Here is a 25,871-nt window from a genome sequence, read left to right on the forward strand (position 1 = left end):
AAGCGTAATGTTATCGTGCGGGGAAGAGGAGTGTGCCAAGTATAGTGGTGTGAAGGGGTTGTATAGGCGATGCGGAAGTCAGCATTTAGTAGCCCTCTTGTTGTGGAGTAATCAGAAGGATTCAATAAAGGACCCAAAACAGTGGGATCAAAGGAACGGTCATACGAGGAACACGCACTGTAAGCGATGTATCTCGGTTCTTATGGCACACTTACCTTGGCGGTCACGGCATTCCCTGATTTGAGACACTCAGTGCGTGTGCACAATATCTGAGTTGAAGCTCGGATGAATGATCCTTTGAGGAATTTTTCTGCATGGAGGCCCTTACCTGAATCATTGCTTGAACTCGGCTGTTACCCAAAGTGAGCGAGCACACTGTTACGCATTACCTGGTTCCATCGTCCAACATTTTGAAGAAAGGAACCATATTTCTACACACAAAGACAATTTGCTGTCAATCATGGACATGAAAACCGACAGAACCATTGGAAAAACTTCTTTCTTGGATGAAGACCAAGTTGAAGCAATATGGAGTCTAAACGGCCTCTTGCCGGATATGGTCGACGACTGCATGCACGCCATAATTGCATCTCAAGGTACTCGTCATCCGGAAAAGATAGCTGTTGATGCATGGGATGGTCTTCTGACCTACAGGGAGCTGGAACAGCTGTCAAATCGGTTAGCATACCAACTTGTTCGCTTCGGTGTCCGGCCGGGGGCGGTTGTACCGCTCTGTTTCGAGAAGTCGATGTGGACCGTCGTGGCCATGATAGGCGTTCTCAAGGCTGGCGGTGCCTTCGCCCTACTTGATATAAACCAGCCGGAGGCCCGCTTGCGGGAGGTCATCGAGCAATGTCAGGCCAAAGTCGTTTGCGCCTCAATCGGCAGCCGAGCACTCTGTTCACGTGCGCAAGCGCCAGTCCTCGTAGTCGAATTAGTGCTGCAACAGGAACTTCACGAGGAAAAAGCCACTGTCTTACCCGAGCCCAATCCAACTTGGCCAATGTACGTTTGTTTCACCTCTGGGAGTACCGGAAGGCCCAAGGGAATCGTTATCACGCATTCCGCATTCTGCAGCGCGCGTAAGCACCAGGCCGATGCGTTCCACTTTTGCGCGGAAGCGAGGGTGTTCGACTTCGCGTCCTACAGCTTCGATGTGGCTGTCTACAATACAATGATGACCTTGTCTGTTGGAGCATGTCTTTGTATTCCATCGGAGGAGCAACGCAAAGGGAACCTGAATCAATCATTGAGGGACATGGCTGCAACAATGGTGGCTCTCACACCCTCAACTTCTAGGCTTCTGGAGCCCGAAAACTTACCAGATTTGCATACCCTGATACTATCTGGAGAGGCTGTCAGCCCCGGCGATCTAGAAAGATTGAAGCGCGGTAACTTCCGCGTCCTCAATGCATATGGTCCCGCAGAGTGTACGCCTATGAGCACCTTGAACGCAGACGCAATCACGCCGGAGATATCGACAAACATAGGGAGAGGAATAGGAGCTCTGACTTGGGTCGTTGATCCGAATGATCACACGAAACTTGTACCAAGGGGAACTACCGGAGAACTTCTGCTAGAAGGACCGGTTCTAGCGCAAGGATACCTTGGAGAACCGGAGAAGACAGCGACTGCATTTATCAATGATCCTGCGTGGCTGATCCAAGGCGCCCTGAACCGTCCCGGCCGACGGGGACGCTTGTATAAGACGGGAGACCTTGTGTGTTATAATGCAGACGGTAGTTTGAGCTTTGTTGGCCGAAAGGATGCGCAGGTGAAAATTCACGGCCAGCGTTTAGAACTCGGGGAGGTGGAACATCACGTGCGGCAATCGATATCGTTCGTTGATCAAGTAGTCGCTGAAGTCATCGAGCTTGGAGGCCAGAAAGAGAGACCCATGTTGGCGGTATTTCTGACGGGCCAGGGAGGATTGTGTGACCCAAAGCGAGTTACAGATGATATGGAGCTAGTAAGTGTGCACAAGAGCATTGAAACGGCGCTCTCGCAATCATTGTTGCCGTACATGATTCCCTCGCTATACTTACGGATTTCCATAATGCCGTTGTCGGTGACCGGGAAGATTGACCGGGCCCGGCTGCGCGAAATGGGCTCGATCCTATCCGCACAACGGTTGGTTGAGCTTCGTGGATCAGCAAACGGGCAGAGTCACCAACTGCAAACGGATATCGAGATAGTCCTGCGAGGCCTTTGGGCAGATGTACTCCACGTCAAGGCAGATAGCATCAGTATAGATGATGATTTCATCTTGCTAGGTGGCGACTCGATTGCAGCAATGAAGTTGGTAGGAGCGGCTCGCAAGGTTGGCATCGCCATTTCCGTCGCAGATGTATTCCGCTCCCCGACCCTTAGAGTGCAAGCTCAAATTCAAGCTGGGATAGCACTACCCAATGAGGAGACAACAACGCCGTTTTGTCTCATCGCTGGCGACTTGGGACCCCAACGGCTTCGCAAGGACCTGGCCATGCTCTGCAATCTGAAAGACCCTTCATTCATCGAGGACGCTTACCCGTGCACTCCACTTCAAGAAGGCATGTTCTCGCTCGCGACGAAAAGGACTGGCGACTACGTCTTACAGGCTGTACTCGATATATGTGACAGTGTGCAACCTGAGTTGTTCAAGACAGCATGGGAAGAGATATACTGGTCCGCGGCAATTTTCCGAACGAGAATTGCGCAGCACAGTCAATTCGGATTGATACAAGTGGTGTGTAGGGACGACGTCCACTGGTCACAGGCTTCCGAGCTGGATGACTATCTTGAGAAGGACAAGGCAGCATCGATGGGTTTGGGCGATAGCCTCTTACGGTTTGCTCTGATTGGGAATACAATCAAGCCACGGTGGTTTGTGTTGACCATGCATCATGCGTTGTATGACGGATGGTCGCTGCAGCTTGTGACAAATCTCGTCAAGAAAAGTATTCAAGGTAAACTAGTGAGAGGGGCGATTGACAAGAAACTGGGCTTCGGTGTCTTTGTGCAGCACGTTGTCGAAAAAGACGATAGAGATATCGAGGCATACTGGCAGTCGTACTTGGCGAATAATGAGTTTGCTACGTTCCCATCGTTGCCTGTGGCGCTCAGGGAACCCATGGCAAATGCTAGCCTCGAGATGAGACTTCCATCAAAAGCGCAGGCTGGAGTGACGTTATCGACGATGATCCGCGGAGCATTAGCTGTATTGTTGAGTCATTACACAGGATCTACGGATGTGGTTTTTGGTGCGACCGTATCAGGCCGGAACGCCCCAGTGACGGGCATCGAGGACATCTTAGGGCCGACCATTGCGACGGTACCTATTCGTGTGCAAATGAGAAAAGAACAAACGACATCCGACTATCTTAAAGGTTTGCAACAAGGGGCGACCGATATGATTGCCTATGAACAAATCGGATTACAGCGGCTTGCAAAGATGAGCGAAGAAGGCCGAAACGCCTGTGAATTTCAGACCTTACTCGTGGTCCAACCGCAAGAAGATGAGCTAGAGTCGGATGATGTACTAGGGAAATGGCAGACATCATCTACCAAGCAAGAATTCATTACTTATGCTATCACACTGGAATGCTTCATATCAAGTGATAGTATACTGGCTAGGGTGAATTTTGATAAGCGGGTAGTGGATGAATGGAGAATGGGGAAAATGCTGCAGCAACTCAGTGTCATCCTTGAACAGCTGGCCAACGCTCCACCGGATCTGAAAGTAGGAAACATTCAAGCCTTTACAGCAGAGGACAGATCAGTCGTACAGGAGTGGAACAAAACGGACCCTGATGTTACGGAGAGATGCATACACGACATTATCGGTGAGCATGCGCAGGCCGAGCCAGACGCACCAGCTATAGATGCATGGGATGGCAAGCTGACGCGCAGAGACCTGGACGAGCTATCTACGCAATTATCACACCAACTTACAGCGGTGGGTGTTGGCCCAGAAGTGATAGTTCCGTTATGCTTCGAGAAATCGATGTTCACGGTGGTTGCGATCCTCGGCGTGCTCAAAGCAGGAGGGGCGTTCGTGCTCCTGGACCCTGGTCTTCCCGACAGCAGATTGCGACAGCTGTGCTCTCAGGTAAATGCTAACGTCGCCGTAACATCTCCATCTTGCCAATCTAGACTCTCCGACTTCATCTCCCTGACTCTGGTCGTGAGCTGGCAGCTTTTCAAGTCATCGGAATATCCTAAGGCGGTATTGGACTCCATATCATTGGATCCAAGCCATGCTGCTTATATCATTTTTACCTCAGGCAGTACAGGTGTTCCCAAGGGTGTTGTTGTTGAACATCGTTCATACTGCTCAGCTGTAATCAGTCATCGAGACTTGAATATGGACGCCAACATGCGCACTCTACAATTCGGGTCTTATAATTTTGCCGGGTCCCTTGTGGAGATGTTAATGACTCTGATTCACGGTGGTTGCTTATGCATTTTGTCTGAAGAGGAGCGTGGTAGCGAGTTAGCGCGAGCAATCCGTCGACTTGACGCTAACTGGACATTCTTAACGTCGACCGTTCTGGCCAACTTAAATCCAGATGATGTACCATGTTTGAAGACAATATGTGTGGGTGGTGAGCCAATAAGGAGCTATCAAATTGAGCAATGGGCCTCGAGAGTCCATTTACGGCAAACCTATGGATCTGCAGAACTATCCGGCGTCGTGGGGTCAGCTCGACTGAGTAGATCATCGGTCCCTGCTGATGTTGGTAAAGCGGTCAGTGGTAGGATTTGGCTGGTCAATCCAGATAACATTGATCAGCTTGCTCCATTAGGAGTCCCTGGAGAAATCATCTTAGAAGGGCCAGTGGTCGGCCGCGAGTATATCGGGCAACCTCAGAAAACCGCTGCAGCTTTTGTTGGAATGCCAACCTGGAGGGCGTCTTTCGGCCCACGCAAGCCGGCATCACGATTCTATAAAACCGGCGATTTAGCCATGTATAAAAGTGATGGGTCAGTCCAGTTGCTCGGCAGGAAAGATACACAGGTCAAGTTGCGGGGGCAACGTATCGAGGTGGGAGAAGTAGAGCATCAGGCAAGACTGGCTACCCCTGAAGTGAAAGAAGTTGCTGTGGAACTTATTACTATCCCTGGTACCATCAAAGGTCCAGAACTAGTAGGGTTCCTTGTGCTACGAGAAAGGCAAAGACATGCAGAGCCGTCGAACAGGAAATTTGAAGGCTATAGCAAATCAGTAAGCACAGCTCTCAGGTGTGTTCAGGCTAGATTGGAGAGTGTACTGCCTCACTACATGGTTCCATCGCTCCTGGTACCCATACCAGAGCTCCCACTCACAGCATCGAGGAAGACGGATCGAAAGCGTCTCCGCGAAATGGGATCGGCGCTGTCGGCTGACCAATTGAATGGGCTGCGTACTCTGGCAGCAGGAGAGAAAAGACAGCCACGTACAGTAGCTGAGCGCCATCTGCTTGATCGGTGGGCCAAGGTACTAGATATCAATGCCAGCAGTATTGGTATCGATGATAGCTTCTTTCGGCTAGGTGGTGATTCGATCGCTGCGATGAAGCTTACCGGATTAGCCCGTAAGTCCGGACTTGCTCTGGCAGTTGCCGACATCTTCCGGCACCCTACCCTTCTCGCCCAAGCTCAGCTTCTCACGAGCGTGACATATTCTGCTGATGAAGCTGTGCTTCCCTTTTCTCTCATCGGCGAAGATCAAAAGGTCCATGCACTCCGTGATGAAGTCGCTGCTCTCTGCGATGTTGACGGCTCGTTCATTGAAGACGCATATCCTTGCCTCCCGCTGCAGGAGGGTCTTCTATCGCTTAGCGCTAAGAACACTGGCGATTACGTGTTGCAGAGCGTGCTAGCACTTTCTGAAGATGTTAACCTCGAGACTTTCCAGGCCGCGTGGGGAGCAGCTGTTAAGTCAATAGCCATACTGCGTACCCGAATTGTACAGCATAGCCGGCTGGGACTCTTACAAGTTATATGCGACGACAAGATTCGTTGGAATCATGCACAGGAACTAACGAATTATCTAGAGCAAGATAAGCTGGAACCTATGGAGCTAGGCCATCAACTGTCACGATATGGTCTAGTTGGTGACAGCCAGACCAGATCACGCTACTTCGTGTGGACGGTACATCATGCATTGTTTGATGGATGGTCACTTCCGCTTATATTGGATGTTGTCCACACTGCTTATAGCGCCAATGAAATGGTAAAACCGATAGGTTTCAATTCTTTCGTCAAATATGTGGTTGGTTTGTCTGAGGCAGATGCCAGGGAGTATTGGCAACTTTACTTGGCGGACGCCGAATGCGCACCATTTCCTGCCTTGCCGCCATCAGTGGAAGAGCCAGCGGCTGATGCAACCCTGGAGCTGGAGTTCACATCAGATTTGAAGACCGAGACAATAACGTCGTCTATCTTACTCCGTGGAGCGTTGGCCATTTTAATCCACCAGTATACAGGCGCCTCGGATATCCTATTCGGAGCAACTGTCGCTGGCCGAAACGCACCCATAGTGGGAGTCGACGAGATCATCGGCCCGACCATTGCTACAGTACCAATTCGAGTACAGGTGGAAGAAGGGCAGTCGGTCATGGACTATCTTAAGATGGTGCAGCGGGACGCCGTAGAAATGATTGCATACGAACAAACAGGTCTGCAGCGCATTACAAAAATCGGCGATAACGGTCGTGATGCTTGTGGATTTCAGACCCTACTCGTGGTTCATCCAGCGGAAGAGAAATCTAGGCAGGATAGCACACTTGGGACTTGGCAGCCAACTTCAGATAACAATAAAGGTTTTGTGACCTATGCTTTAACACTCGAATGCTTCCTTAGGAGCGAGGGGTTCAAGGTAAGGGCGAGCTATGATACGAAAGTGATTAGTTCTTGGAAGATGCAACATTTGTTGCAGCACCTTGGCATCCTCGTAGATCGATTGGCAAACTCGGAGCCAAGCCGGTTAATCAACGATGTGTGTGCAGTAACCGAAAAGGACGTGGCCATCATCCTGGAATTGAATAAGCCCATGGCAGACTTGGCCGATTCGTGTATCCACAGTCTCATAACTGGACAGGCCCAGAAACGACCGGCCGCATCAGCAGTCCAAGCCTGGGATGGAGCTCTCACCTACCAAGAGCTGGAGGAACTATCCGAAAGGCTAGCATGCTATTTTATGACGTTCGGGGTCGGGCCGGAAGTAATAGTACCCCTTTGCTTCGAGAAGTCCATGTGGACAGTGGTCGCAATGTTGGGCGTGCTAAAAGCTGGTGGTGCATTTGTCCTTCTTGATCCAGGACTACCTCATAGCAGAGTCGAGAAGCTCTGCCGTTTAGTGAAAGCAACAATTGGAGTGACATCATCCATTTGCAAGACGAGGCTTTCTGATTTTACGCCCGACACCATTGTGGTGGATTGGAAATTACTCCGGGCAATCTCAGCTTGTGAATTCCCGCAGCGGTCAGATTCGGGACCAGCCAATGCTGCCTATGTTATCTTCACCTCGGGAAGTACTGGAGAACCAAAAGGAGTCGTCATCGAGCACCGTTCCTACTGCTCCGCCGCACTCGGACACGGATTGAGAATGAATATGGGTACAAACACTCGCGCACTGCAATTCGGCTCTTACAACTTCGCCGGCGCCATCATGGAAATTTTAATGACACTCATCTATGGTGGGTGTGTCTGTGTTCTATCGGAAGAACAACGCGGAACTCAGCTTATACATACTATTCGCGAACTGAATGCTAATTGGGCATTTCTCACTTCAACTGTATTAGCTAATATAAGCCCTCAAGATGTGCCATCCCTTCGAACAATATGCGTTGGCGGCGAACCGATCCGTGCCGCTCAGATTAAGGAGTGGGCATCACAGGTTCATCTACGCCAGACGTACGGCAGTGCTGAAACATCTGCAGTTGTCTCTTCCGCGTTACTAGATATATCTTCTGTGACGGGCGATGTCGGAAAGGCAACCACAGGCAGGTATTGGATTGTTGATCCCGCAGACCCCGATAAACTTGTGCCCATAGGCGCCCCTGGCGAGGTCCTTATCGAAGGACCAACAATTGGGCGTGAGTATATAGGAGATGCGGTAAGGTCTTCGAAGGCTTTTATCTCTCCTCCTGCCTGGAGAGCTGCATTCGGTCCGCATCACCCAGCGTCTCGATTCTATAGGACAGGAGACCTCGCTGCATATAAGCAATATGGTGCTATTGAGCTGCTTGGCCGGAAAGATACGCAGATTAAACTGCGTGGCCAGCGCATTGAAACTGGTGAAATTGAATATCACGCGAAGCTAGCCACACCGGCTGTCAAAGAGGCAGCCGTAGAGCTTGCCCATATTCAAGACAACCGCTCAAAAGGTCCAGAGCTAGTAGGATTCCTTGTAATGGGAACACACCAGGGAAATGCCAACTACAGAAGCCCAAAAGATGGACAATTTGACGAATGGACACGTACGATCATCCAACGCACTCAGGCCAGACTGGAGAAGGCATTGCCTCACTACATGGTTCCCTCGGTTTTGGTCCCAATACCACAATTACCGCTGACTGTTTCTGGAAAAACAGATCGGAGACGACTACGTGAAATGGGCTCGGCCTTAACTCTGCAGGAGCTCGCAAGTTTGCGGTCTGCGATGCGTGGCGAAAGACGATACCCACGGACGGAGGCGGAACACCGATTACAAGCATTATGGTCTCAAGTCCTCCAGGTCGAAGCTGGTAATATCAGCGTGGATGATAGCTTTTTTCGATTAGGCGGTGATTCAATTGCTGCCATGAAGCTTGTTGTGTCAGCCCGTATGGTTGGTGTCACACTGGCAGTTGCAGATATCTTCCGACATCCGATACTCGCTACCCAAGCCCAAATCGAGATAACCACAGCGAAAGAGCTAAGTTCAGAGCCTATAGGACCGTTTTCGCTTCTCGGCGATGGAATGACGTCGAATGGTATTTGTAACGATTTGGCTGTCCTCTGCAACCTGGACGCATCGCTCATCGAGGATGCTTATCCATGCACTCCATTGCAAGAAGGTCTGTTATCACTTACAGGCAAAAGAAAAGGAGACTACACAATGCAGGCTGTACTCGAGATATCAAAAGACGTGGAATTGGCATCTTTACAGGCAGCATGGGAAGATGTGGTAGCTTCAACTCCAATCCTCCGCTCCAGGATCGTGCACCATAAGGAACTGGCCCTCCTACAAGTAGTGTGTAAGGGAAACATCGAATGGAGGCGAGCTGAGAACCTGGAGAATTATCTTAGAACAGATAAACTGGTTTCTATGGGGCTGGGGAACTGCTTATCGCGTTTTACTCTTGTCGACGAAGGTCCAAAACGACCACGGTTCTTGGTCTGGACTCTACATCATGTGTTGTACGACGGCTGGTCGTTCCCGCTGTTGTTGGAACTTGCTAGCAATGCCTACTGGGGTAAAACGATGGCCAAGCGGACCGAGTTTAGGGCATTCGTCAAGCAAACCTTACACGTGAGGCACGCACGTGATGATGCTGAGACGTATTGGCGAGCATATCTAGCCCAGGGAGATTTTGTACCATTCCCGACTCTACAAGCTATAGGTCAAGAACCAAAGGCAGACGAAACTCTGGAATGCAGTCTCCCCCTCACCACGAAAACAGAAGTGACGGTCTCCACACTCATTCGTGGGGCAATGGCCATCCTCATAAGCCAATATACCGGCTCTAAAGATGTAGTTTTCGGCGCGACTGTGTCTGGTCGTAACGCAGCAGTTATTGGCATCGAAGAGATTATCGGGCCGACCCTCGCAACGGTTCCTGTACGAATCCGGGTTCAAGACGACTTTACCGTGTCAGAGTTCTTCGACAAGATACAACAACAAGCCACGGAGATGATAGCGTATGAGCAAACTGGTCTTCATCGGATCGCAAAAATGGGCGAAAGCTGTCGTGATGCCTGTGGCTTTCAAACGTTACTTGTTGTGCAGCCAGAGGAAAGACCTCAGAGCGATGATGTTCTTGGGGTTTGGAAGACATCACCTGACCAGGAAGGATTCAATACCTATGCCGTCGTCTTGGAATGCATCCTGAGCACTGATGAGGTTAGATTAAAAGTGGGGTTTGACTCCTCGATCATCAGCAAGTGGCAATTACAGAATATGATTCGACAGATCAGCAGTATCCTAAGCCAAGTAGCAGATGCACCGCCAGATCGAACTCTCAGAGATATCAATATATTGACGGCCGAAGATGAAACCACAATCTGGGGTTGGAACAAGAGTGTTCCAGAGTCCATTGAAAGCTGTGTGCACGATCTCATCAGCAAACGAGAAAATGTTTACCCAGATCTACCAGCAGTATCTGCTTGGGATGGAGAGCTCAGTTATAGAGAACTAGAAGAGCTATCTTCGCGGCTAGCATATCGCTTGGCTGATCTTGGAGTCGGGTTCGAGGCAGGGGGCGTGGATACAATAATCCCGATTTGTCTTGAAAAGTCGAAATGGGTAGTAGTAGCGATACTAGCAGTCCTAAAATCTGGTTGCGCGTTTTTGCTTATCGATCCGACTCAAGCAGCAGATCGAACAGATCGTATCATGGAATTTGGTTCCAAGGTCATATTGACATCTACCCAAAAAGCATATCTTGTAGCTCGCCCAGGCTATACTCTTATCTCTGTCGACACTGATATACGATCTTCTCTGCCTAACACTTATGGCAAGATCCAATTTCACGTGTCCCCAAGCTCAGCAGCTTACATGATGTTTACATCTGGTAGTACTGGAAACCCCAAAGGCATTCTAATCGAGCACCGTGCAGCGGCTACTAGCTGTATATCCCATGGCTCCGCAGCAGGCTTTAATAAAAGCACGCGAACATTGCAATTTTCATCTTATGCATTTGATGCATGTATTGTGGAAATTCTTACCACACTACTTTTTGGAGGATGTGTTTGCATACCATCCAGCAGCGATCTGTTGACGGATATTGGAAAAGCGATTAGCAATCAGCGTGTCAATACTGCTATATTAACACCTTCTGTTGTTCGGCTGCTTGAACCAGTTTCAATCCAATCTCTGAAAACCGTCGTTCTGTGTGGCGAAACGCCGACAGATGCCGATCTGAAGCAACTGGCTGCAGTCCCAGCTGTATTCAACGGATACGGTCCAGCAGAATGTGCAGTCTGCTGTTCAGTCGGCAGAATAGACTTCCAAGAGGCAAGGTCTTATATTGGTCGAGCAGTCGGATCAGTATCCTGGCTTGTAGCACCAGAAGATCACAACCGCCTTGTGCCGATAGGTGCAATAGGTGAGTTGCTTATTGAAGGAGCAACTCTGGCACGAGGCTATCACCATCGCCCAGGTGAGACGGCAGCGGCTTTTATTAGAGACCCAGCTTGGCTGCTTCGCGGTACCCAAAGCCATTCGGGTCGACACGCACGTCTTTACAAAACGGGTGACTTGGTACGATATAACGAAAATGGCACCTTGAATTACCATGGTCGGAAGGATACGCAGGTAAAGATTCGTGGTCAACGCCTAGAGCTCGGCGAAGTTGAGCACCACGTCCGGGAGTGCTTGGGATCGCGCGGCCAGATAGTTGCAGATATGGTCAAGCTCAAAGGCGGAAACGAGAATTTAATACTGGCGGCTTTCATAACCGGCCATGTTGACGGGGAAAGCAGTAAAGAAGTCACCATCCAACGGTTATCGCAGGTATCAGAGGGCATAGAGTTAGTACGGGTGCCTACAGTTGTGGAGACAGCTCTGTCGCAGAGACTCCCATTGTACATGATACCTGCCGTATACTTTCGTTTTGCTAGTTTCCCTCTTTCGGCATCGGGAAAGATAGACCGAAAGCGATTGCGCGAGATAGGAGCATTCCTGTCTGTCAAGGATGTAGCTGACATATATACGATGGCAGACGGAGAAAAGCGACAGCCACAGACCGAGGACGAACACTTACTTCGAGCAATATGGGCGCAGGTGCTCAATCTTGACGTTGGAGACATTGGTATCGATGACAACTTTATCCGGCTTGGAGGTGACTCTATAACAGCCATGATTACTGTGGGCGAAGCTCGCCGGTTAGGCTTTGAAATAGGAGTGGCAGACGCCCTTCATCAACCCGACCTGCATCATCTTGCTAGCAAAGCACGACACTTGTCAGAGAAATCTCTCAAAAATATCCCACGAAGTCATAGCCAAGGGTCTGTGGAACAGTCATATGCCCAAGGGCGACTTTGGTTCTTGGAGCAGCTGTATCCCGGTTCGACTCAGTATCTCATGCCATTCGCGATACGGCTACGCGGACAACTCCAGATTGATTCCCTCAACACTGCACTTCAGGCATTAGAGAACCGCCACGAAACGCTCCGAACAATTTTTACATCTCAGAACGGTGTCGACCTGCAAGTTGTTCGGTCATTCCAGCCAATGGACTTACGAATGGTCGACATCCCATTGGGTGATGAGATCAGCATGTTGCAGGCCTTGCAACGAGAGCAGAATACCCCCTTTGATCTTAAGACCGAGACAGGTTGGAGAGTCTTGGTATACCGGCTACGTGATGAGGAGTACGTGTTGTCAATTGTCATGCATCATATTATTTCCGATGGCTGGTCTGTCAATGTTCTCCAAAAAGAATTGGCAAAATTCTACTCCGCTGCCATTCGCGGTCAGGATCCTCTGTCGAAAGTAAATGCTCTACCAATTCAGTATCGAGACTACGCTCTATGGCAAAGGACGCAGTATCAGATGGATGAGCACCAGCGGCAACTCGAGTACTGGACTATACAGTTGGAGAACAGCCAGCCAGCCGAATTACTTGGCGACAGACCTCGGCCCCCAGTATTGTCTGGGAAAGCTGAAATACAGGAAATGATGGTTCAAGGGTCTCTTTACAGCGAATTACAGCGGTTCTGCAAACAACGTGGGTTGACGCCGTTTGTTGTGCTTCTAGCTGCGTTCAGAGCAACGCACTACCGCCTCACCGGCTCAAAAGACGCTACAATAGGAACAGCAAACGCCAATCGAGATCGATGGCAACTCACAGATATGATTGGATTTTTCGTCAACTTGCAATGTATACGGATCAAGATCGAAGAAGAGTCGTTTGAAAAACTGGTTCGACAAGTTCAGGCGACGACGAAGGCTTCGCTGGAAAACCAAGATGTCCCATTTGAGAAGATTGTCTCCAGTCTAAGGAACACCAGAGACATTTCCCGTCAACCACTGGTCCAAATTGTGTTTACCCTCCACTCCCAATCAGACCTGGGGCAATTCACTTTGGAGGGTATTGAAACAGAACATATGGATCCACCACCATCGGCAAGATTCGATCTTGAATTTCACTTTACCCAAGAAGATGACCGCCTAAGAGGCGAAGTTGCGTTTTCAACCGACCTTTATCATTCGAAAACTATCAGTAGTATGATGTCGCTCTTCCGGACAGTACTTGAACAAGGCCTCAAGGAGCCCGAAACTGCCCTCGAAACATTATCATTGATGACTCATGACGACTACTCGATGCTCAAAGATTTTGGTCTGCTCCATATTCATCAGACTGATTATCCTCGAGAGTCGAGCGTTGTTGACATATTTCGTCAGCAAGCCGCCGCGTTTCCTGACAGAGTAGCTGTCAAAGATGCTAAAACCCAACTGACATATGCTCAGTTGGACCAGAAGTCTGATGAACTTTGTTGGTGGCTAAGCGCACAATCATTTGCGAATGAGAAACTAGTTGGCGTGTACGCAGGACGTTCTTGCCAGACTATTATTGGTTTCCTGGGTATCCTGAAGGCCAACCTGGCCTATGTTCCACTCGATGTCCGGAGCCCAGCGGGTCGCGTGGAAACTATACTTTCATCCATCGAAGGCCTTAAGCTCGTTCTACTTGGACCTAATATCCAGCCCCCACCCATGCAATTGGACAATGTCGAATTTGTTAGCATTCAGGAAGTTCTGCAGCAGCTTCGAATCAAATCTAAGGATCACAACGAACTCACATCTACCTTGCCTTCTGCCACGAGTCTTGCCTATGTCATGTTCACTTCCGGCTCCACGGGAAAACCCAAAGGGGTCTTGATCGAGCATCGTAGCATAACACGTCTGACGAAGCAAAATGATATTGTGAAACACTTCCCTACCGCTGGCATCATGGCTCATATGGGTAATATTGCTTTCGACATTACAACGTGGGAGATATTTACTACTCTTTTGAATGGTGAGACGCTGGTATGTATAGATAATACGACCGTGCTGAACAACAATGATCTGGCCGACATCTTCACCAAGGAAAAAGTTCAAGGCGCCATTTTCACACCGGCTCTTTTCAAGCAGTGCCTCCTTGAAACGCCAGCTATTGTTGCTCAGTTAGATCTGCTTCTTGTTGGTGGTGATCGAGTGGACGCGCAAGATCTTTTTGCAGCGCGTGCAATCATGAAAGGCCAGATTATCAACGCCTATGGACCCACGGAAAACACAGTGATAAGCACATTTTACTGCCTGCCGGATGATGAGAAGTGTGTTAACGGAGTTCCCATCGGTCAAGCTATAAGCAATTCAGGCGCATACGTTGTGGATTCACAACTGCGTCTTGTTCCCATGGGGGTCATCGGCGAGCTTATCGTCACAGGTGATGGTCTGGCAAGGGGATACACCAGCTCTCAGCAAGACTTAGGTCGTTTCGTCCCAATAATGATTGATGGACGGCGGGTCAAAGCTTATCGGACTGGAGACTATGTCCGTTATCGACCTGTGGATGGCCAAATGGAATATTTCGGGAGAATAGATGCACAAGTTAAGGTTCGAGGCTATCGCATCGAGCTTGGAGAGATTGAAGGTGTACTACGTAGCCATTCCTCTGTGACCGACGCCGTGGTCGTCTCACGGCAACATAATGAGCAGGCTACTCAGCTAGTAGCTTTTGTCTCCATCGTTGAAGATGGAAAAGAGCCGGATCGCCTTATGGAATTAGATAATGAGGATGAATTGCAGCACGTCGAACTATGGGAAAATCTCTTCGACTCGGACAAATACACCACTGTCGATGAAGTGCGACTAGAGACGATCGGAAGAGACTTCACGGCTTGGACCTCGATGTATGATGGGAGTGTGATTGATAAAGCGGAGATGAATGAGTGGCTTGACGATACCATTATTTCAATACTCAACGGCAGAGACCCTGGCAACGTTTTAGAATTAGGAACCGGCACAGGAATGGTTCTATTCAACTTAATGGGCGGGCTGCAGAGTTATGTCGGTCTAGAGCCGACCGCCAAAGCAATAGATTTTGTCAACAAGATATCCAGGTCAATACCTGCTCTTGCGGACAAGGTTTATATGCAAAAGGGTACGGCAGCAGATATAGGTCAGTTGGAGAGGCTCAACTCGCCCAACCTTGTCGTCATCAACTCGGTCGTCCAGTATTTTCCATCTCAAAATTATCTTTTCAAGGTTGTAGAAGATATTGTTCGACTGGAGGGTGTCGAGACAATCTTTTTTGGCGACGTTCGATCATATGCTCTGTACGACGAGTTTAGGGTCACCAAAGCCTTGCGTCTTCTTGGAAAAACGGCAAGCAAAGGTGAAATCCAACGACAAATGGACGAGGCAGAAAGAGTTGAGCAAGAGTTGCTTGTTGACCCCGCCTTTTTCACTGATTTACCAAGTCAGTTCCCTAAGATCGTTGAGCATGTCGAAATCCTGCCTAAGAAGATGGAAGCAAATAATGAGCTCAGTTGTTACCGATATGGCGCTGTCTTGCACATGAAGGACAACCGCCACCCGCAGCAGATATACAAAATCGACGGAGACGAGTGGGTCGATTTCATGGAATCAAATCTCGATGTTCCATCGCTGCTACTATTACTCCAACAGTGTTCTCCGAGATCATCAATTGTAGCTGTTGCCAATATTCCACACAAGAAGACTATTCTTGAAAGATACGTGGTCAATGCATTAGCAAATGGGACAGAACACGTCGATCGCGAGTGGTTTCCTTCCGTCGCTGAAGAGGCTCAAAGAAGGCACTCACTTTCCGCGGTCGACTTGGAGGAGCTCGCTCGACTGGCGGGCTGGCGGGTCGAAATCAGCTGGGCTCGACAGCGTTCCCAGCATGGCGGCCTTGACGCTGTTTTCCATCACTATCAGTCAATATTCAAGGGCAGTAGGGTTTTGTTTGATTTTCCAACCGATAATTCGGACGGACGATCTCGTTCCCTAAGCAGCCGACCTTTGAGACAGCGGTTGACGCAGAAGATTCAGAGTCAGCTCCAGGACCGACTACGGGACCAATTACCTTCTTATATGATACCTCAGAAAATTACAGTTCTGGAAAAGATACCGGTTACCGAGAATGGTAAAGTAAATCGTCAAGCGCTTGCCGAGAGTGTCCCAAAGTTCGTACTTCCGCGAAAAACAAAACAGCAGCCAGCATCTTATATGGAGCGGCAGCTGCAACGCATATGGGGCCAGGTTCTATACATCGATCCGGCCACAATCGGACTCGACGACAGCTTCTTTCAGCTTGGAGGCGACTCAATTATGGCTATGAAGGCTGTGGCTGAGGCTCGTAAGGTTGGCATTGAACTTGCTGTGGCGGATATCTTTAAGTACCCTACACTTGCCACACAGGCTCTATCACGAACGATCATGACAAACGGTCACACAGATATAATACAACCATTTGCACTTCTTGAGAGCAATCAAGAATGTGAAGACATCTGCAAAGAGTTAGCCTTGCTTTGTAATACTGGTGCATCGTCGATTGAGGACGCATACCCTTGTACGCCGCTTCAGGAGGGCTTGATATCACTGACGGCTAAACGATATGGCGAATATGTCATGAAGGCTGTTTTACAGATATCCGAGCACGTCGATATTGCTTGCTACAAAGCAGCGTGGGAGGAAGTAGTCGCTTCCACGCCAATCCTACGCACTAAGATCGTTCAGCACGAGAAGTTCGGTTTGACCCAAGTCGTCTGCAGAGAATGTCTCAAGTGGACCGAGAACCAAGACCTCGAAGAACACCTCGAAAGCGATAGCTTGGAACCAATGGAGCTTGGCAATGACCTATCGCACTTCGCAATCGTCAGCAAAGAAGATGCTAGCACGCCACGCTGGCTTGTATGGACGATACATCACGCTCTGTACGATGGTTGGTCACTTCCACGCATCATCAACCTCGTCGATGACGTGTATAGGGGCAAACGCACCACTAGCAAACCTGCAGGATTCAATACATTTGTCAAGCATGTACTTCAGATCAGGGACATCAATGCTGAGGCATATTGGCGGTCGTATTTGACCAACGTCGAGTTCAACCAGTTTCCAGCGCTGCCAACATCAGTCCAAGAGCCGATGGTCAATGCTGTGTTTGAGACAAGGCTTGCATCAAATATCAGATCAGAGGTGACAATGTCAACCATGATCCGCGGTGCACTAGCTATCCTCATTGCCCAGTACGTGAACTCTGTAGACGCTACCTTCGGTACGGTCGTGTCCGGCCGAAACGCATCAGTAACTGATATCGAAACCATTCTCGGACCAACAATTGCCACAATACCCGTGAGAGTGCAGGTGCAACGGAAGCAGACTGTTCTGGATTACCTACGAACAATACAGAAACAAGCTACAGAAGTGATCGAGTTTGAGCAGACGGGCTTGCAGCGAATCGCAAACGTGGATGAGAATGCTCGCCGGGTATGTGGCTTTCAGACACTCCTCGTGATACAGCCACAAGAGGATGAGCAACCTGAAGAGGCTAGACTTGGAACCTGGCGGTCTTCAAACATACAGCAAGGACTCAACAGTACATATGCATTTGTATTGGAGTGCTCTCTAGGAGCCGGTGAAGTAAGAGTGAAAGCAAGCTTTGATTCCAGGATCATCAGCACATCACAAGTGGAAAATTTGACCCAGCAACTAGGTCTTGTCTTGGAGCAGTTTGCAGATATAAAGCCGGACCAACTTGTCGAAGACATTAATACTCTCACAACCACCGATGAAGCAAAGATATGGGAGTGGAACAAGACCGTACCAGAGGCTGTCGAAAGCTGTCTACATGATCTTATCAGCAAACAAGCAGAGCTTCGTCCAGATGCATTAGCAGTTAATGCCTGGGATGGAGACCTGACGTATCAAGAGCTAGAGAGCTTTTCCACGAAGCTAGCATGGTATCTGGTTGATCTGGGGGTTGGCCCTGGAACTATCGTACCACTGTGTTTTGAGAAGTCGCTGTGGATAGTAGTAGCGATATTGGCAGTCTCCAAGACCGGCGGCGCGTTCTTACTGATCGATCCGGTCCAAGCAGTGGATCGAAGGAATCGAATGATCGAGGAGACCAGTGCGAGAATTGTCTTGTCCTCTGCCCGAAACCAAGAGCTCATGGACAGAGCTGATTGCAGGAATATTTGTGTAAGCTCTGACATGGTATCGGCTCTCCCTCAGCCGACAGACAAGACTGTCCACGACATCAGAGGCAGCTCTCAATCTCGTGTTAGCCCGGAATCAGCCGCTTATGTCATGTTCACGTCCGGCAGCACTGGGCAACCCAAGGGCGTGCTGGTTGACCATCGTGCAGTGAGTACCAGTTGTTTTTATCAAGGACAAAGGATAGGCTTCAATACAGAGACTCGAACACTACAGTTCTCGTCATATACTTTTGACGCCTGTATTATGGAGATCGCGACGACACTTCTGTTTGGAGGATGTATCTGCATCCCATCCGACACCGACAGGTTGGCCGCTATGGAGGAGAGTATCGATCGCATGGGTGTCAATCTGTGCTTCTTAACACCAACAGTTGCTCGGCTCCTGAGACCAGATCGAGTTCCTTCTCTGACAACAATCATTTTGGGGGGTGAGAAGGTTTCAAATGATGACTTCTGCCGATGGGTTCCAAGTTCTACAGCGTTCAACGGATATGGACCTACAGAGTGTACAATCTTCTCCTCCATTGGCGATGCGAGTACTCACCAAAAAGAAGCGTTGTGTATAGGACGCGCTGTAGCATCAGTATCGTGGATCGTATCGCCAGAGGACCATAACCGCTTAGTACCTGTAGGCGCAGTAGGCGAGCTCCTCGTTGAGGGCGTAACCCTGGCACAAGGTTACATCAACCGTCCCCTCGAAACCGCGACCGCTTTCATCGAGAATCCAACCTGGTTGCTCCGTGGGGCCCACGACCAGTGCAACCGAAGTGGCCGGCTCTATAAGACAGGGGATTTGGTTCGATATAGTGAAAATGGAACCCTGATCTTTCTTGGCCGCAAGGATACACAAGTCAAAATTCGAGGTCAGCGCGTCGAGCTAAGCGAAGTTGAATATCAGGTACAAGAGTGTACATCTTTCCTTGGCCCAGTAGTCGCAGAAGTAACGGAGCTAGAGGCAGAACAAAATCGGCCGGTGTTGTCAGTATTCTTACAAACAGAAGATGGCATCGAAAGCGAGCGCGGGATATCGAGCTCGATACGATTGGCATCAAATACGAATGAAGACATCGAACTAGTGGGGTTGAGCCCGGAAGTCCAGGCAGCTCTCTCACAGCGATTGCCGGCATACATGATACCGATGCTGTATTTCCGACTCAGCAAGCTACCACTGACTGCATCCGGTAAGGTAGACCGACGAAAGCTGCGTGAGGTTGCGTCAGCGCTGTCACCGCAGAAGCTTGCAGAGTTGCAGGCGGTAGCTAAGAGAGATAAGCGGCCGCCGCGGACACAGACAGAACAAACTCTGCAGCACTTGTGGGCACAGATTCTTGATATCAGCGTGGAAATTATTGGGATAGACGACAGTTTCCATGGGCTGGGAGGTGACTCTATCACCGCCATGAAGCTTGTTGTAGCGGGCCGAAAGGCTGGGATCATGCTGGCCGTGATGGACGTATTGAAACATGGTACCCTCGCAGCCCTGGCTGCGTATCAAGACCAAAAGGTCCCGGAAACACGATCTAACTTCTCGGTAAAGCCCTTTTCTCTACTGGATCATGCTGCTAAGGACCAGATTATCCACTCATCCAGACCACTCATGGTGCCTGAGGAGGTTGTCGACATGTACCCTGCGACTGACTTTCAGAATGACGTGATCAAATTGAGTATGCAATGGCCCCGACAAAGCTTGAACTACATTTTCATCGATTTCGGCTTGGATTTGGACCTCGATCGTCTTAGAGATAGCTGCCTCGGTATCGTGGAACGTTTTTCATTGCTTCGTTCAGTATTTTCACACTTCCAAGGGACATATTTCCAGGTCACCCTAAAGCAGATACCTCTGCAGTTTTCTGTCATCGATGTTACCGAAGACCTCGCCTCGGCTTCTCACAGCATCTGTCTTGCCGACACGGAAATCGGATTTCAACTTAATCGTGCGCCAACGTTATTCATGCTCGTCCGGAACATGTCTCAGGGTAGCAGGTTGGTGGTCAGGTTGTCACACACTCAGTACGACGGCTTCTGTCTACCTGTTCTGATCACGTCTCTGCTGGACTCATACCAGGGCAATGTTCTACGACCTGTAACGGACTTCTCGGAATTCGTGTGGCGCAAGCACTCTCAGCGAGCTATCTCATCAGCCTATTGGCAACGCCTCCTTCGCGGATCGGTTATGACACAGATTTCAGAAATACTTGTTCCAGAGGCGAATCGGGAGGCGCGACAGGCTAGTGTTCCAGAGAAAATCATCCTCGAGGACTTGATAAGTATACCTCAACTGCCAGATGGAGTTACCTTGGCTTCCGTGGTCAGTTCCGCCTGGGCGGTTGTTCTGTCGGAGATGACAGGGCAAAAAGACGTTGTATATGGCAGTCTTGTCTCTGGTCGAGATGTTTCCATGCCGGGGGTTGAAGACATCGTAGGGCCCTGTGTGAACATCGTCCCAGTCAGAGCACAGGTGTCCCCGAAAAAATTCCCACATGAACTTTTCCTGTCCATACAAGACCAGAATCTTGCTGCCCAAGAACACTCCTTCAGACTGGAAGACATTCTAGAGCACAACACAAATTGGTCAGCTGGCTCCGAATTCAGTAGCGTCGTCCAGCATCAGAACATTGATGAAAACCCCGAATTCCACCTGTCCGGAAGTTCGATCAGATTGGGCTGGTTTGATAATCCGTACCATCTCCCCCCAAGACTTGCCATCATGACTTATGCGATCGAAGGCCGTGTCAAGGTCAGACTTCTCGCCAACAGCCATATCGCATCGGTTGCCATCGCAGAGACACTGCTCTCCAGCCTGTGCAGAACAATCATCAATCTCATCACGAACCAACACAAACCGTTGTCTTCCTGCAGGCTGGATCTGCGTCTATCGTAGCCGCGGATGTATGAATCTGTGAAGTCTGCTCGTCGAGTTTTGTTGGAAAGCTGACGAATTGGACGCCGAGGCCAAAAGCTACGAGGGGCTCCATTCTACCATGCCAAGGAAAGTGGAGCGCTTCAAATTGAGAGATATCATTTTGATCGTTTGACCACTGCACAGAGTATTTGAGGTAATGATAATTGGTAGGGTAATATGAAGTCAACTTAGAGAAAATGAAGAACGGCAAGAATTTAAACGAGGTGTAAAGCGGATGAAATGTTGTTAATAGCAAATAACCTCTCAGGTTGGAGTAAATCAACACCTATTGTTTTGTCAAAGAATACTTGACGTTTAGTTCCTAGTTCAATTGAAGCCGTCGTTAGAGCAGATATGGAAAGATGGGAACTGACAGGTGGGCCGATTGGGCAGATAAAAACGAAAGCCCCGACCGCACCATGACAATTTAACAGTTTCAGGTTCACGAGGATTCATGGTTCAAAGCTTTGATAGTAAGGTGATGAAACGAGCATTTGCAGTTCGTAATTGCTTCATTTGGCTACAGAACATCAAGCGTATTATGGCTTGGCCGATTCATGACCCCGAACGCCCGAAAATGCTTTTGTTTGGTCGTCCATTTCCCGTCCGTTCATCTTTTTCCTCGTTCACGGGTCTATCTCGCTTAGTAGAAGAAACCGATGATCTTGCCAGCAACGTGCTTGCGACGGGCCTCCTCGTGGTCCATGATTCCGGCGGAGGTGGTCAAGATGACGTAACCGAACTGACGAGCGGGCAGCAGCTTGACAACCCACTTCTCGAGGTCACGGAGCTGGACGTTGTAGCGGGGAGAGATGACACCAGTCTTGTTGAGACGACCGTTCAACTGAACGACGATCTTGCCGGAGCGGTGGTCGTCGACCTCCTCGAACTCGCCGATGTAGCCTAGAAAGGTTTTGTTAGTTATGTGACGAAAGACTAAACGTGAGAACTTCATGTTGGTGAATCAGAGACACGTGTAAGATTCCTTCGCTTGTGAAAACACATCAATCTATCGGCAACTTAAAAGACTATGGTCGTTGGGAATATTGAGACCGTCATCCAGTTATCATGCCGAATGGGTAGAGAGCGAGGCAGGGTGTTGATGTGTTCCACGAGCGAAGGCATCCCGTCTTGCATCTCTGCTTGGACCAGGCTGAAAATAGGGTAGATAGAGGGGAGGGTGGTTACGAACCGTGGCGCTGCATGACAGTGAGGAACTTGACGATGACCTTGGAGCTAGGTCGGATGAGGACCTGGCGCTTGCCGGCCTTCTCGGCGTTGTTGATGGCGTTGAGCGCATCGTGGAGAACGGAAGTCTTGACCATTTTGGCGGTGTTGTGAGATTCTCAAATCGTCGTGGGATGGAAATGAGGTATCTGTCAGAGGGATTGGTTAGCCTTCAAAAGCCATGAGCATGGAGAGTGCCCCCGCAAGAGGGTTCTGCCCGCTCAATACTAGAAGAAGAAAGCGTATCAGAGACGGCCACCGAGTGAATCAATCATAATATCGACCTGATCCGAGTCGGGTGCGCGCCTGTGCAATGCATCACGGCCGCCAATGATTGCTTTCCTCTGGCTTCTTGAAGGGCGTTCTTGCGAGTTGGTCACTCCATTGGAAAATGAGTATCAAGACCTACCTACACTGGAGTCGTGATGGGGGATGTTGTGCTGGAGAAGCTTTCACGAAAATTTGATGGCGGTGGAAATCAAAACCTTTGGGACCTACAGTAGGTCAAAAGTTCGGACCAGGGACCCACCAGAATGAACACCGGCAGTGCGCCTTGACTACCTGGGTCACTAACTCACTGTGCTGCAGCCCGCGCACACGCAAATTTCGGTGTGGTGCACTGGCCACGCGGTCCGGATAATAAGCGGGCAAACTTTTATCAACCCTAAGCAATTCCTCATTGGCTGCAGAGCTCCAACCCCACGTTGGGCGGAAGGCACGAAATTCACCCACCCGCCAGAGATGGGAAGCCTCAATCGAGAAGTCTCGTGAAAAAAGGTCCTAGCTGGGATAATTTGCACACGTCCTTCACATTCACCACCACAACACGTTTACCTCACCACCCAATCGCCACCAAGAACTCTTCGAGGATCGAACCGGTATCACACAATCTCAAGATGGTGAGTTGCTGCATTGCCTCCACGGCTAGTCGCATCGTCTAGCATCCTCCCGCACTCTGCTGCCTCGCCTCATGCGATATCTCCAAGCACGCCCTCCCCCGATCCAGACCCAGATCCAGATCGAGATCCCTATGCGCCGACACACCCAATGCCTCCAAGACTGTGTCGCACAGATCGCTAACCCATCTTTCCCACCCAACAGTCGGACGTAGAAGAGAACAACGCCCCTGAGGTCCCCGAAGAAGTCGAAGTCTCTGCCGATGCCTCCAAGGGCCAGATGTCCGTTCTCGACGCCCTCAAGGGCGTCTTGAAGCTCGCCCTCATGCACGATGGTCTTGCCCGTGGTCTCCGCGAGGCCTCCAAGGCCCTCGACAGACGCCAGGCTCACATGTGTGTCCTGAACGAGTCCTGCGAGGAGGAGGCCTACAAGAAGCTGGTCATTGCTCTCTGCTCCGAGCACAAGATCCCCTTGATCAAGGTTCCCGATGGCAAGCAATTGGGCGAGTGGGCCGGTCTTTGTGAGTACCACCAAATCACCACCTCGCCGATCTCCTCAGCGCAAACTAACACATCCATACAGGCGTCCTGGACCGCGAGGGTAACGCAAGAAAGGTTGTCAACTGCTCTTGCGTCGTTGTCAAGGACTGGGGTGAGGAGTCCACCGAGCGCTCCATCCTTCTCAACTACTTCCAGACTGAGCAGTAAACAACGAAAATGTCTATCGTGGCGTTGCATGGCAGGAGGGGTATAGAATGTTGAGGGACGGATCTCTCATACTTCATCTTCCCCCACGGCTCATTGGGTTGTACAACTCTATTTATTATGGTAGAGGTACTATACTGCATCGGATCAAGGAAAATTTGCATTGAGACCACACCTTGAACTTCATTATCGTGACTTATGACGTGGTTCCGATCGTTTCATTCATGAGGCATATTCTGTCGTGCCAGAGGGCCACATGCATATTTCCACCGTGATCTATCAACGTGTCCCCGGGTTTTCTGTCCTTCATGCGGTCGTGCCAAACCTGACGCCCGCCAGCTCGGCAGATTCAAACGGCGTATTTCGTGGACAGAAGTGTCACAATCAGTATTAACTCTACCCGACCCTATTTCGTATTAACGCATAAAACTACCCGGGCCGCACTATACTGAAGCAATGAGTTCGGCTCGACCGCCCTCTCCACAAAAGGCTCCCGAGATCGCCCCCGTGAAGCGGCTAGGTAGATTCCCAGCTGGTCCGTTCCGCGCCTAGGGACTGATGATTCGTTCGGACGTTGCGACCACCATGATGCGCCGCAGGGTGCCTTTCGAATTTCTAGACATGAGACTGAACTAGTTCAGACAAGTATATCCTTTTGCCCATTCATGAGTCCGAGTTTCCGTTGTGTCCTTGAGTCACCACACTTTTGTGATTTCAGGGCCCAGCCAGGTAGTGGACGCAAGACTTGGCGACGTCGCCCCAGGTCGCCCCATTCATTATTGGTAAAGCTAACTGCTAGGATCCAATATTATGTTGTGGTCTATCAAGCTTGGGGTTCGGCCGACTCTTGTGTACACTACTTCGTATAATCTATAACCGGTTATAAAATCAACGCTCTTGACTCTGCTACTACTACCGGCAGTATGCTGCAAAGTCTCAAGAAAGTGAGCACGGAATACTCCTACCTGTAATCCGTTTCGAGATCTAGAGGCAAACCTGATACTCCAGAGGCTGGTGCTCCCAAGAGACGCTGTTGTCTCATCGGAGGCTTTACTCCATCAATTACCACACGCTCTTCAAAGCCAACGACATCCATGGCCGCGAGAACTATCCTGTGCCCCGACGACGACATTGGGCTCATGCTCGATATCGACCAAGTAAAGGATCATCCCCTGTGAGGCTAGGTTGGAATAGGAGCACGCACGCTGCGAATACAGTTTACGAGATTCACGGAGTCGATTTGGACCGAAATGGTTATAATGCTTCATGTCCTTAAGAACTTACTGCAAAAAATCTGACGTATGGTTGGAACTCTATCAATGGCTTTACTGGTGCTTTAAAGGTCTTTCTACGAAGCGACCACTATTCTGCAGTTGTCATGGATCTCCCACTCTTTGATGCAGCATTGATGGCTCTTCACGAGTCAGAAATTTCTCTTGGGAGACTTTCATACAAATCTGGGAATTTTCCGACCTGAATCTCACGTTTCCAGAATAAGTGCTTCGGCTATGCTCTAAAGTGGAAATATGCTGATCATTCAACGCGCCGCCCCGAATTTCCTTCTTGGAGATGGCGGATTGGAATGGGCAAGTTTACTAGAACAATAGATATGGTAGCCTCTACTGTTTCATCCCGCGCTTCGACATCACCGCTTTCGAAGACTTTTCTAGGGATTCCTCGAACCTGATAATACTTTCTGGTCTCGAAATACCCTATTCAATCGTGCGCGAGGCACTTGTAGTTCC

At 49.7% G+C, this 25,871-nt stretch overlaps 3 protein-coding genes across 3 annotated transcripts; 2 read left to right on the forward strand and 1 right to left on the reverse strand.

Moving 5' to 3' along the window:
• The first annotated feature begins 3 nt into the window (after positions 1 to 3).
• On the forward strand, positions 4 to 21,747 carry BKA67DRAFT_550180 (uncharacterized protein). Its single transcript, XM_046101635.1, has one exon. The coding sequence runs from the start codon at positions 461 to 463 to the stop codon at positions 21,275 to 21,277; it is 20,817 nt and encodes a 6,938-aa protein (XP_045965234.1). The 5' UTR covers positions 4 to 460; the 3' UTR covers positions 21,278 to 21,747.
• Positions 21,748 to 21,772: 25 nt separating this feature from the next.
• BKA67DRAFT_550183 (40S ribosomal protein S22) lies at positions 21,773 to 23,083 on the reverse strand. The gene is made up of 3 exons (XM_046101636.1): positions 22,935 to 23,083; positions 22,491 to 22,674; positions 21,773 to 22,201 (listed from the first exon to the last, which is right to left on the reverse strand). Exons 2-3 carry the CDS (start codon positions 22,621 to 22,623, stop codon positions 21,942 to 21,944), a joined length of 393 nt encoding a protein of 130 aa, XP_045965235.1. The 5' UTR covers positions 22,624 to 22,674; positions 22,935 to 23,083; the 3' UTR covers positions 21,773 to 21,941.
• A 139-nt stretch (positions 23,084 to 23,222) lies between these two features.
• BKA67DRAFT_550188 (50S ribosomal protein L30e-like protein) lies at positions 23,223 to 24,298 on the forward strand. Its single transcript, XM_046101637.1, has 2 exons — positions 23,223 to 23,942; positions 24,005 to 24,298. Exons 1-2 carry the CDS (start codon positions 23,702 to 23,704, stop codon positions 24,127 to 24,129), a joined length of 366 nt encoding a protein of 121 aa, XP_045965236.1. The 5' UTR covers positions 23,223 to 23,701; the 3' UTR covers positions 24,130 to 24,298.
• The last annotated feature ends 1,573 nt before the right edge of the window (positions 24,299 to 25,871 follow it).

This window comes from Truncatella angustata (genome assembly GCF_020726525.1).
Source record: "Truncatella angustata strain MPI-SDFR-AT-0073 chromosome Unknown BKA67scaffold_1, whole genome shotgun sequence".
NCBI lineage: Eukaryota > Fungi > Ascomycota > Sordariomycetes > Amphisphaeriales > Sporocadaceae > Truncatella > Truncatella angustata.